General features: G+C 40.7%; 1 protein-coding gene across 1 annotated transcript in view; it reads left to right on the top strand.

Annotated features, from left to right (window-relative positions):
- Nucleotides 1–14,340, top strand: part of LOC119884188 (glutamate receptor ionotropic, NMDA 2B) — a 125,010-nt gene that overhangs the window by 93,827 nt on the left and 16,843 nt on the right. Inside the window, 5 exon segments of the mRNA XM_038694654.1 lie at nucleotides 265–436; nucleotides 5,013–5,166; nucleotides 6,445–6,570; nucleotides 13,657–13,886; nucleotides 14,019–14,179. Coding sequence (XP_038550582.1) covers nucleotides 265–436; nucleotides 5,013–5,166; nucleotides 6,445–6,570; nucleotides 13,657–13,886; nucleotides 14,019–14,179 — 843 coding nt within the window.

Here is a 14,340-nt window from a genome sequence, read left to right as displayed (position 1 = left end):
CATTAGCTCACAGAGCTACCTACTGCAGAACTGACCAAAGTAGAAATTAAATGTAAAAACCTGGCAACTGCCTAAAATTTGCTTGTGAATTATGTTAATTTCCCACGACAGCTGTACAGAGCCAGAGGTAGAATCAGTTCACACTTCGTCTATGAGAGTGACAGTGCCAGATACACCAAATCATGTTTAAAATAAACAATTCATGCCACTTCAGACAGAAGTACACATTTGCTTAGATACCCCTCTGTTTATCTATCTACGTAGTAATCAGACGAAGGAGTCGGGGATCTACATAAAGCGTTGCTGTAAGGGTTTCTGCATTGACATCCTGAAGAAGATTGCCAAGACGGTAAAGTTTACCTATGACCTTTACCTGGTCACTAATGGCAAACATGGCAAGAAGATCAACGGAACATGGAATGGCATGGTGGGAGAGGTGAGCAGATAAGTTGTGTCTATGTGTTTGTCTTTCTGTGGCTACGTTTGTCTTTATTTTTATCAGCCCAGACAGTAATGGTGTGTAATATATTTGTCAGACCAAATCTGAAAGCTGTCTACTAAATGTTCAGTCAGTGGAAAGCAGGTCTACAAATAAAGCCTCTTTGTGCATGCCATGTGTTAATTATGTGACAGTCTCATTTGTAGTTTGTTGGCAAAACTTGCATGAAGTTTTGCCAATGAAGATTGCACCTAATCCACACTTTGCAATAGCATCTTACCATTATTGATGTTACTGCTGTTTAAAAGATGGTGTTAAGACATTTGGGTTATCAGTACAATGCAGAAATACATTTGCATATTTGGCAACAAGTCAGACAAGGAAAGGAGAATGACTTCTTTCTATCTGTGGTCGCAGCAGAAAACACTCCAATTACAAAACAGGCTTTGGTGCACAGAGGAGTCAGCCTTGGTGCAGAAGTTGAAATTGACATCGAAATGTATTTTACTCTGTAAATAATTACAACAGCTTGGGAAAATAAAAACAAAAAATTAAAATGATCACCAACAAAACAGTAGAAAGACCTTTTTCCTGCAGACAGAAAAGGTGCAGGCTAAAGCTGCAGCTTATTGCACCTGCCCATTTTGCAAAAGACCTTTTGCAAAATGATCCTTACACAGGTCCACGTCACATGGGAGTGATGAGAAGGAGATCTGCAAAAGTAACATCAGACAACTACACTAATGCCAACATGATGATACACAATGCCAACATGCCTCTGATCAGACATTTTTAAATTTGTCCTTCAAACGATTTTAAAACAATGTGTGCCACACATTTTCAGTTCCTCACTACAGCTGTTCCATAAATGCACCCCTTTAACAGAAATAAAATGTTTATCTACATTAGACCTGACCCATTTGATTCTTAAATATGCAGAGTCCTCTCAAATCATTGAGTTTTTCTCATTTGAAACAACTTTTGGATGCTTTCAGGTAGTCATTTATGTTTGACCTTGTGCAGTTCCAAAAGTTCCTGAATTTTAGAGCCTTTAATTTAATGAGCAGTTGGTTTTTGAAAAGTAGTTTTATTTACAATTCTTATAGCTCTCTTTTGACGTATACAAATTGGATTTGTTTTTGTTTTTGAATGTGTTTCCCCATATGTCCTCACAGTAAGTAATGTATATTAGTATACATGAACAATACAAAGTGTTTAATTTTATACAGTAGCCTATTGATTAATAGACACCATTTATACATGGTTGCCAAAATATTTTATGAACTATTCCCTCTCAGAAATATGAAGTCAGGCGCCCTTTGTACTTAATTGTCACTTATCATACCAATTCCACAGTATCCAAAAGTTTCTAATTCTAACTACTACAAAATAAATTTGTATCAGCTGCAAATAAAACACATTTTAACTCTTGCAATCTCTTTCATCAATTAGATGTGCTAGAACACTGCAAATAAGACAAAGCTTGTGTGCTCATTGCCACAAAATAAAGCCATGACCATGCAGCCACTGTGAGTCTGGTTTTTGGTAACGTTTGATTGAACCTGCCAAGAGTTTATTACATCTAGATGCTTGGAATTACTGCCTAGGTGAAGAAAAGGTCAAAGGGGAGACAGAGTTACAGTCTGTGTTCACCCCTGGGCTCAATGTACTGTGCTATATTTAGCTGCTTGAAGGGTATGTTTCCTCTTTGCAGTGTGTTTTCGTACCTTGAATTATGAGCTTCCCTTTCCGGGTCAACCCTCTGCCCAACAGGCCTAACACTTGTGTCAGATGGGCTAAGCACCTACCCCAGGAGTGTGTATAGTTCAGTAAGCTGTTCACTCTGGGCTCTAAATATTCGCTGTACTCTTGATGTTCTGTCTTTCTGGCTATTTGTTAATGAAGGAAAAGGCAAACAGATCGATAGTAGCCCAAAGGTCACAAGTTGAAAACACGCTCCGTCCCTCTTTGGACACTGAAGTTTGAACAACCTTCAGAAGTCACAGGCAAGATTATGTGTCCATTTTGTCCCGCAGCCCTGCTCAATTTACATTAAACTGACCCATTTAATCTATTATATAAAGCCATTTAAGTCATCCTGCCAGTCAGGTGGTGTCTTTAGTGGGCACTGAGCTGTAAATGTGGTCACCTGTAATAAACTCTATCTCTCTGACTGAAAGCGCCGTAATGTGCCGTCTCCTTCTCACCCCCACAGATGGTCATTAGTGGGTGGGGGTGGGGGTATTCATCTCAGCACACAGACACACATGCAGACAAGCGGCACTTGTGCATGAATGATCACAGAAATAACAGAATACATCGCAAAGAAGGAATACATGAAAAAAGAGAGAATACATGCATGAGTGCGTACACCTGGACACAGACAGGCATACACACACAGATCGTTTCCATATGCGCACAGAGAGGACACACTGGTAATGTCTCTCTCTCTCGCTCTCTCTCACACACACCCACACACTCCATCATAGTTCTGCCATATCTGCTAACAAAACCAACCCATGTCCTTCTCCAGTTGGAGTGCAGCCAGTATATCTCACTCCTTAATGGACAGAAATCTGTACTGATGCTGACACACACACACACACACACACACACACACTGTGACGTGCCTCAGCACGCTTCTGAACACTCACCAAGTTCACTGAGGGTCTTTACACAATTTGCCGTAGCTTTTGAATGACAAAAGATCACATAGGAAATAAAAAAATCTATGAACGCGTTCAGAAGGCCTACATTTTGTCCTAACTCAATTCTGGCAGTCAGTGTCAATTTCATGGGCTGCATTGACTTGTGCTGCCCCTAATCTAAAATATTAATGGCAATACACTTGATTACATGAGTTTGGCCTTGCTAGAAAAGTCACATAACAGACACTGACACACACACACACACGCCAGCTGAGGACATACACAAACGCAGATCCTCGCTCACTCATTCTCAATAACACCCACATGGGTCACTTTCATAACGCTTAGAGAACAAGTCGTAGGAGGGAGATGGAGAGAGCGAATGGAGAGAGAGGAAGTGAGTACACTGCTGGATGGACTCGCTCTCTTCCTCCGGGGAGACATTCGCACATATAGGCACTAACACACACAAGTGAACATGCACATCCGCACTTACATGCTGACAGAACAAACAAGATTGAAAAGTTACAAATGCACACACACGTACACTCACTAGCAGACACACACACTTTGGAAACTGCAGATAATGTGCAGAGTGGACGTGTAATATTCTCCCTGCCTGTAAAGGTCCACTTCACAGTTAGAGAACAAAGGTTCGCTCCCGTCTCTTTCTCTCTGCCTTTTTCCCTTTATGACTCACTCATATGTGCACACACACATACACACACACACACACACACACACATGCACACTCTAACACTGAAGCATATACTGGAGCTTTGACTCGCACAGTCACACACACCTTATTAACTCAGTAAGACAGTCTCGTCCCAGTTTACCCTTGTGCTGTAGGGTTTTAAAATGTGGGGCTAAATATACAACCTGTGCAGAGGTACTGACTGGAGGGAGGCAGGTAGGGGAAGGAGAGGCATTGGGGTGGCTATTTCCAGCAGCCATGACCCACTGTGGTAACCCACTTTCTTCCTCCCTCTTTCTATCTTTCTCCCTGTTTCCCTCCCCTGGTGCGCATCACGAGTGTCCACTCAGAGCACTGTGTGTGGAATGTGTGTTGGTCTCCTGTCTCTTCCAGCCGTGCTCTATTTTTGTCTCCAATGTCTCCATTCTCATATGTTTCTTTGCCTCACTTTGTTCATTTTACTTTTTTAATGTATCCACTTTCCCTCAACCTGTCCCACCTGCTGTTATGTCAGATTTGATTTCCTACATTTCCTATAATAGCTTTTGACAGTGTGCCCGACTCTGCTGCATGCTTTATACATGTTAATGGAGAAAGCAAGGCAGCTACAAGTTAGTCTCTCCGTGTGATTGCTGAACATCAGTGTGGATGTTCAGCATCTAGACAGAAGTTTAGTGCTCTTGGATTATAAGGGCTGACACTAAAACCTAGTATTTACTTTTGATATATAGAATTGCTGAGGCTCAGTCACACAACAGCAGAACAAACAATAAAATGGATAAAGAAATGCAAGGGACATGGTAAAGAGCTATTTTTCAGCTATTTGCACAATACCCTTTAGAACTTACTTACTGGAAGGACCTAGCAAACATCTTAACAAGAATCACAGGCATTTTGAAAGTCTCCCAGCACAATCACCTGCAAATGAACTGATAGCTGTCATATGCTATTTTTATGCTCTGGTTTAAATGGTGTTTTTTTACTATAAGCTATTCTTAACTATCTTGATTGTATTTGTTTTTTTAATGTTTTTGTGGCCGTGCCACCACTGAAGAACTTTCTCCTCAGGGAAAAGTTTAAGTTTTAGGACAGTTTTTTCCTTTAAAGAGCACTCCATTCATTACCGTACAGTGCCTCAGTAGCTTTTCAGTGGATGGATGAGGGATGTGTAAATAACGAGTGGATAACAGATGCTCTTTGTCTTTCTGCTTTCCACCCTTTCTACTAGGTGGTGTTAAAAAACGCCCACATGGCTGTCGGCTCCTTGACCATCAATGAGGAGAGGTCAGAGGTCATCGACTTTTCCGTCCCTTTCATCGAGACGGGCATCAGCGTCATGGTCTCCCGTAGCAACGGCACCGTTTCGCCCTCGGCCTTCTTAGGTGAGCAGCCAGGTGTCAAAAGTTGGGGGGCAGAAGTGGGTAGAAGGAAGAGCCTGAAGGCCATGTTTTAGACATTTTTTGATATTGTAACTATTCCATAAGTCTTTTAGGATCGTCACCTTTTCTAAAAGTTTCTTGGAAAAAATGTTGTCACTTATAAGCAGTTTAAGCCCTATCCGTTATTGGCCTCTATTCCTGGTTGGTTCCAAGTTGCATTGGGTGCTTGAACCCGAGTATACCGGCTTTCAGGTCAAGTTATTATTATTATGCCAGACTTTGGTTGTACACTGCAATGGACTGGTGGCCTGTCCAGGGTGTACCCCGCCTTCCGCCCAGTGTCAGCTGGGATTGGCTCCAGCCCCCCCGCGACCCTGTACGCAGGATAAGCGGTTGACGATGGATGGATGGACTTTGGTTCTACAGTCTAATCTGCTCAGGATGCAAAGATGAAATCTGTAGGATAGGTAGTACGGTTGGAGATCCAGTCAAATGCGAAAAATTTTTCCATGTCCACTATACAGGCTGCTATAATAAAGGCAAAGTGTTTTTCTTTATAAGTTGCGAGCCATACAACCGTGCATTTTCAAATCAGTATGAAATGTGGTATAGGTCACGTCCATTTCCGCCAGTAAATTATTATTGTTTTGGCAAATTTGTGAAATATGCAATATCTACTTTTGTGAATTACATGAAGATTGAGTTTTAGTTTGACGCAACTGTTATTTCTCCAGCAGACCTGACAGATTGAGAGTATTATATGGATCTTTGTTATATCACTTTAGATTGACGTCCATTCTTCCACCTTTAGATGTTGAACTAAAAGTAATTTAGTGGACACACTAAGTCATTAGAGCCAGGTTTTAATGCTTTTGTATGATGAGGAGGCAGACTAGAGTGCATGATAATATGGCTAACGGTTTATTTATTCTGTCTTTCCTGTCTCTTTGCCCTCTTATATTTCCCACTCCTACTCCATTTCTCTGACTCTTCCTTCCTCTCCTCAATCTGCTGCTCCACATTTGCATATCACTCTTGCCCTCTCCCTCTCTCGCTACATTTTCTCTTCCTCTCGTTCTCTCTGCTGCCCGCACTCTTTTCCCCCTCTTCCTCCCTCTCCTGATCTCTCTATCTTCCCCATCTTTTCTCTTTTTACAACTCTCTTTCCCCCTCTCTTCTCTTTTCTTAATCTCTGTCCATCCATGCTGTCTTTCTCAATCCCTCGTCTCCCTGATGTCCCTTCATCTCTCCCTCTCTTCTCTTCCCTCTCTCGCCCTCCAGAGCCCTTCAGTGCAGATGTGTGGGTGATGATGTTCGTGATGCTGTTGCTGGTGTCAGCAATGGCTGTGTTTATATTCGAGTACTTCAGCCCTGTGGGCTACAACCGCTGTCTGGCTGACGGCAAAGGTAAGAGGCCTCAGCTCAACACATGAAAACACACACACACACACACCCACACACACACACACACACACATCTAGACACAAGCATGGTATCTGTTGGGGGGTGGGTAACTGCACTATTGTTTGAGAAAGAAGTAAATTGTTGTAGACACTTTCTTTTCCAGTGTTCTAGTGGTGTTGCCTCCCTCATCTCTTAGTATTTTCTCTTACATACCATATGGGATATCGAAATTAGGGAAAACCGGGTATGGTTGTAACACTTTTTGCTTTATCAACTATAACTCACTGAATTTTTTTGCTAGAGTTCTCAAACTTTTATACAAAGTACCCACATTTGTTCACTACAAATGGCACCAATTCAGTTCTCCTTGTTACAACCTACCCCTATACCGGGGTAAGTTGTAACACACGCTGGGGGTAGGTTGTAACAATTAGACAAAAGAAGCAAAAATGGATGTCACACTATATGATATGCTTCAAAAACAATTATAGTGAAGTAAAAGGACTCACTGTAACAGATTATAAAATGTAAATTAAAATGTACCTAATTAAAGAACATCTCTGTACATCATTAGGTCTAACTAAAAGAGGTGTGTGTCTGTGTTTGTCAGTGTGTGTATATTCTTAATCAGAGTCACAGTCAGTGCTTGAAGTGGGCCGGTACTCATTGGTACGCAGTACAAGCACTTCTATATTTTACTCTTTGGCGTACTGGGACTTTTTGTTGCGCAGTGGAATTTCTCACAAGCTGCCTGTACATTTTTCTGCCCTCTCCGCCGGCGGAGACGGGGTATGGGAAAGATCGAGTGCCGATACATACACCAACATGTGATCAACATGTGAATGGGAAGTATTGGTCACATTGCTGGCAAGTGAATGCTGGTAACCCTGAAGTGCAGGCATGGTGGGCCTATACTGCAAAGGGCACTCTGTAAAATATTAAAATCAAAAAGTCCCTAGTTGTATGTATAGTGAATGGTTGTAACACGTGTTACAACCCACCCCACCCCTGTCAGCCAGTGTTTAGCTAGCTGTATTAGCATAGTGATTTGAAATTAGAAAGTAAAAAATGCATCACATGTTGCCTAATAAACTATATTTCAATCTAATATAAGTCAAACTATTTTATCTGCAATAGTATAGATACTAAACAAAATATAGTCTTGGTCAGAAAATTTACTTTCTGACCACAAAATCAGTTTTTTCTATATATACTCTGAATGTGCCTGTTTCCAAACTTGAGAACCACCATGCCTGATCAGTGAGGAAGTAGGTAAATACTGGTATGACTGCTTAACTCCTATCTTATCTCTAATTGGTGGAATTGGTGTTGTTACAACTCTCCCCATGTTACAACCATACCCGGTCTCCCCTACCTTTATCTACATGACAACAAATTACATGACAGCTGTTCACTTCCAACACAAATTAGGCAACTTGAAGCGCTTGGTTCACGATCATCACATCAAGGTGTTGATGTTGAACACTGATATGAAGCACACAGCGCACTGGTTTTTAAGATATTTGCAGCTGTGGAAGAAGTACACAGATCCTTCAGCTTATTTAGTACAAATGCAACTATGTAAAAATACTTACTTACATTAAACCTACTTAAGTACTGAAAAGTATTATTAAAAATATAGAGATATTATTAGGAAAATACACTTAAAGTATCCAAAGTAAAAGTACTTTGTATAAGATTGCCTCTGTGACTGACTTTATTATCTATTACATTATTAGATTGTTAATACTCATACATCAATTGGTAATAGGGATGGGTATCAGTAGATACCAATATTATATATACACGATATTTATGGTATCGACCAAAACAGCCCAGTATCGAGTAGAATCAAAAAGTCTCCAGTGAAACCAGCACTTCATTCGATACTTTATAGCCAGATTGCAGCAAAAAATTACTCTTTGTATGGTTTTGCTTGCAGCCAAACACTCAAGCAACACACCGAAAGAAAGAGAAGAGCACGCCTTTTTTTCCTTATGTGTCTTCACCATAAAATGTATAAAAAAAAGGCCTGCACGTGTCCATGCCTGACTTTAACAGCCGATCACCTTTGGCTGCGGTCTCAGGCATGTTCATCACTGTTGCAAGTTTATCACCACAAGCTTGGCATTCCGTTGGTTTCATCTTCTGTTATCATTTAACACTTCGCTGTACATTTTAATTTGCTATTCACATCACTTGTTACTGAAAGATCGCTGCGTTCCATCACATCAATTAAACGCTTTTGTGGTGCAGCAGCGATTGGCTGATTTTACTCACGGAGCCGCCAGCTGCAGCTGCTTCAGATGTAGTCAGTGTGATCGGCTGGATGTGCAGCCTCTCTTTTCCTCTGTTTGATACTTTAGAGTCTTTAGTGTAGTTTAGTGACTTGTTTAAACATACTTCTTACTTGTTTTATAACTGTTACTGTGGTTTTTGGAGGAGGATTTTGTTTCCAGGATCTTGGAACAATTCGGGGCTTAGCCCAATCCCAGAAATCTTTCATGCTTTCACCTGTAAATCATTGAGCTACATATTAATTATTAAATATCATAGGCCATATAAATACATTCATTATGATTTTTAGAATTACTACTGATAATAATTAACACTGATAATATTAATTGAGGGGGAGGGGGGGTTATAAATAAAATATAAATAAAAAATATGTATAGTGTAATATAATGCAGTAAGGCTCTCAAGACATTCTGTCATTGCTGTCAGAAATGTTTGGCTGAAGTAGCCTAAAGTCTTTTTAAATGTGCATGTGACAGCTTTTCACCTCAATGATAAATTAGCTTAATTAATTGAAATTCAGTTAGAAACAGCACATTAACAATTTCCCCCACGTATCTGTGTCCTCTGAGATTTGCAGAATAATATTTTGGGACAAAAGTTGTAATATTACGAGTATAAAACCACAATCTGATGAGAATTATGTCATAATATTTTCACAAAATCTACATGCCCCTCTGCTGTTCATTACCCTGCGTTATTGCTCTGCTGATATGGTGGTAGGCTACCCCCTTTAGACCGTCTGACAGACACAGAGCCCGTCTGGGACTGCAGGCTACTCGATGAGACGAGCTCACTGCTGTTCATCAGAGGTAGAAAACCGAAACTGAAAACACTTGTGATCAGACAGAAATCTCACTACACATACACACAAACGTTAACTTCAGCACCTCTGATAAAGTGCAGCTCACAGTGGCTTCAGTTAGAAGCATCCTGGAGAATCCCAAACAAAGCAAAGTGTCTCTGAGCGAGGGGGACAGAGTATTGTTATGGAAATCGAAAGTTAACAAAATAATTTTCCATTGTTTACTTTCAACACACGTATTAAAAAATTAATTTGTTTCCCACAACTATTTGGTCACTAAACTATTTCACTCCTCTTGTCTCATACAAATACTACCTGCGAGGATGACCTAATTAAGATGAGGATGTGATACAATTTCCCAATATATGTAACAGTTATTTGTAACCAGAAAAAAATAAAATAGATAACCTTGCTTGTCCATAACAATAAAAATATTAATAGGCTACCAATCAACTACTATGGCTTGAACAGGTGGCATTTTATGCAAGGTATCGAATGAAGTACTCTGTTGGTATCAGTTTCACTTTAAGGGTACAGGTTTTAAAGATACTCAACCCTAATGGGTAAGTATTATTTTATTGGTCTAGCTCGTTGGGGTAGAGCTGGTTTTATCTATGCTTATAATGAGATATTATATACAGTTATGTAGTGTAAGCCAGTTGTGCATGACCAAGTCCTGTCCAAAGGGTTGCAAGAAAAATCTGGTGATGTGTGAGATGATTCATTGGATAGAAAAGAATAAAGAACAAAGCTATTTGTTTGGACTTTGGAATAAATGATATTCATCGCATTCCCTGGATTGGAAAATTTTGCCTGTGTCAGGTTTTGCCGTGTTTTCAGGCAGGTACATGTTTTAGGACCCAAACGCTGGACACAGAGGCAGAACAGGTACAGTTTCTGAGTACAAAACTTCCGGCAGTGTCCAAAACTCAACAAAGGTAGTCCATGGAACAGAAAGCAAAGTCCAAAACAATCCAGCAGGTAATATTCCAAAAAGCAATAGGGATCAGGAACAGACAGGTAACAGGGAGACACACAGCAAGAACACATGCAACGAACCAGCAAGAGCTGAACAGAAGCGACAAACACAGGCTAATGAGGAGGGTGGGAGCACAAACAGGTGATACTAATATTGAGAGCAGACAGACACAGGCAGGCAGGGTGATGGACAGACAGAAACACAGACAGATACCAAGCAGGACAAAACTTATTGAACTACTAACAAATCCACAGATAAAACCCAAACAGATACATGGACACAAATAAACCGTTATACAGTGCACAACAGACCATAACAAGATAAGACAAATGAATAGAACAGAACAAGGAATGCACCAAAACAATCACGAACACAAGCAGACAGATCAAAACCAGACAAGACATGGAAACAGACTCATAGAACAAACTGACATAGAAAACAACCAAATAGGGAGAGGTAAATAACTAAGACCGGGCAGACAGAACACAAGACAAGAATCAAACTACAGTAGAACCCAAAACACAGACCAGACAAGCACACAAACTAAACAAAACAGAGCAGACACCCAAACTAACACTGCAGACAAGGCAAAACTAATACCAGCAGAGACTAAACAAGACATTAAACCAACAGAAACAACACAAAAGCACAGAACGCACAAAGCAAACAAAATAAGAACAGATCAAAATTAAGTAACACAGAACAGGCAGAGAAATAACCTAAACACTACACCATAACAGAATCCCAAGAAGACAGACAGAAACATATCAGGATCATGACAGCCTGTGGAAATAACCCCGGCAGAAATTACATTTAATCTAAAACATAATTGGTAACATGCAGCACATGAATATAAGCACATTTTGTAGGAGACAGGGTTGTCTTTTGGTGAGCAGGGACGATGTTTTAGCAGATCTGATAATCCCACTTCTAACACACATACTAACCAAAGCAGATGAGATACTAATTGTCCCTCTCGATTGGCATCTCCTTTTCACAGGCTGCTTTTCACTATTTGCACTCATAAATTGATAAATGAAATGATAAATCTGAATGGTGGTGGGTCATTCACACTCCAGCACCAGCACTGCCCAGTGTTGGGTATAATTTTCTGGCATGTTCCAGTTTGTGATTTTCTAAATAGTGGCTGAATGGGAGAATGTTTAGCAGCCAACTTGAAAGTCCTGGATGTGAGGCTACCACCAGCAAAGCAGTACAATCTGATAGTGGAATTGTGGATCCAAATCAAGCCAAGTATTCTCTGTCCACCCAATTCCAACACTTTCATCTTTGCTGCTGAAGTCTGAGAGTGAGGATCCAAAGTATGCAGAGAACATGGCGGTGGGCAATTTTGTCCTCTAGAGAGGGAGTGTTGGATGAGTAATGCTCCAACTAATAATTTGAACCAAACAAGCAAGCACAGGTACGGCTCTGCAGGTTAAAGCTTTCTGTCTGTAACAATGCCAGTGTGGATTGTCTTGTATGAATTGTCTTTTGCTTTGCACATAGACTGACAGAGACACAGACACACACACTGCAGGCCGCCTCCACATATAGACCAGCTGTCCTCACTGACCCAATGACTTCATTCTCCTCTCCTCTTCATCCTCCTCCTCATCCACACTGCTCTCTTTACATCATTTACAGGTGTGTCTCACTGCTTGGGCTTCAACACTCCTCCAGAACTGCTTCCTTCACACTGAACAAGCCATTTGTATTCATTTCCATATTTCCCAAAATCACATGACAGCTCTGACAGCAATGGGGTTAGTTTTGTTAGATCTCCCCAGCCAAAAAGATAAGAAACAAACAAACAAAAAAAATCAATGTCTTCCCACAACTCTCTCTCTCTCTCTGAAGTGGCTATATATAGACAATAGCCATCTTTTTTTCATTCCTGAAAGTTCTGGAGAAGCTGTACTCCTCCCTTAAGAGCTGTGCTCTTCAGTGTGCCTCCTTGTTTTATCTGCTTGTAGCGCTGTGGGAGTTTGGTATCATGAAGAGTGCAGATCGAAGTTTGGACTCAAACGATTTGGTGCAATACTGTATCAATGGCATGACTGCAGATTTGTAAAGTCTCTGCCTGATTCACTTAACCAACTTTCTTGCAAACTTCACAAAGGAGATATCTGGCACGATAAAGTCAGTTTGTCCATGAACAAAAGCCCCATACAACAATACAAGCCCACATGCTCGCACACACAATCTCTCTTTCTCTCTCGCACACTCACACATACCCACACAAACATTATGAACCAACTGGTAATCACAGCATAATGGCTGGAATGAACAAGTTTGCTTCCAGCTCATGGATGAATTGAACCAACACACTTTCTAACTTTTACAAAAAATAAAATATCATTCATTTACATTGTAACATACAGCCCTGTCAGGCTGTGAATGCTAGCATGGCAACATGTTCACAAAGGCCACGCTATCATGCTGATGTTTAACAGGTATAATGTTTACCAGGTTCAACAGCTTAATTTAGTGTGTTAGCATGCTAATGTTTGCTAATTAGCACAAAGCACAGCTCAGTATAGCTGAGGCTGGTAGGAATGTCAATATTTGGTTATAAACCAAATGATTGGATAAATTTGACCTGATGATGGTGCTAGAGAAAAGGTTCTAAAAACAATCACCAAAGTTATTACAATTCCTTCCGAGGGGGAGATTAATGTGTGTAACAAATGTCATGGCAATTCATCTAACAGTTGTTGAGAAATTGATTGACAGATATGCAGCTAGTGTGGCAAACAAGTAACATGTTAAAACTGAATAGCTGCCATACCAGGGTAACTTTAATGAGAATATATCAGTATGCTGTCAATATAAAACTGTAACTTTTAGACTGATTCAGGAATTAAATAAGACATTCATTCATTCATTCTACAAAACAAATTCGCTGCTCAGCTGGAGACGCATGAGTAAAAGAAGACCAACTGTGCCTCTTACTAAACCAAAGCTGATCTGTCACGTACTGTTTTAACCATGGCTGTGTTTCTTTCAGAGCCTCACGGCCCATCCTTCACCATCGGTAAAGCCATCTGGCTGCTGTGGGGTCTGGTCTTTAACAACTCTGTGCCAGTACAGAACCCCAAAGGCACCACTAGTAAGATCATGGTGTCAGTGTGGGCCTTCTTTGCTGTCATCTTCCTGGCCTCCTACACTGCCAACCTGGCTGCTTTCATGATCCAAGAGGAATATGTGGACCAGGTAACTGGTCTCTCAGACAAAAAGGTAAGATGGGAGCCGTTGATGCTATGCTGCTCGCTTCTGATCTCCCTGTCTTCTTTGTCTTATCTGTACCTTTAATTTGTAAAGTAAATGTTTTGCATGCCTCTCTAACCACGCTCCATCTTCCATGTGTAGTTCCAGAGTCCCAACGACTTCTCACCTCCGTTTCGGTTTGGCACCGTCCCAAACGGGAGTACGGAGAGAAACATTAGGAACAACTATCCAGAAATGCACTCCTACATGACAAAGTTCCATCAGAGAAACGTTAACGAAGCTCTGCAGAGTCTCAAGGCCGGGTGAGAAACTGCACACTAAAGTGGTCCATTTGGTTTTACTGTAAAACCAACTTTATAATTGCAGTCCAAGCAAAATGTTTCATAACAAAAGGAATTTAAAGGGTTTATGTTTGTCCTTATTTGACAAATGGCAACTATCATCATCAGATATTGAACAGTAT

This window comes from Micropterus salmoides, unplaced genomic scaffold (assembly GCF_014851395.1).
Source record: "Micropterus salmoides isolate LMB-PRFRI ecotype aquatic unplaced genomic scaffold, ASM1485139v1 Ms_hic_scaffold_10, whole genome shotgun sequence".
Taxonomy (NCBI): Eukaryota; Metazoa; Chordata; class Actinopteri; order Centrarchiformes; family Centrarchidae; genus Micropterus; species Micropterus salmoides.
This window is presented reverse-complemented; position numbering and strand designations above follow the sequence as displayed.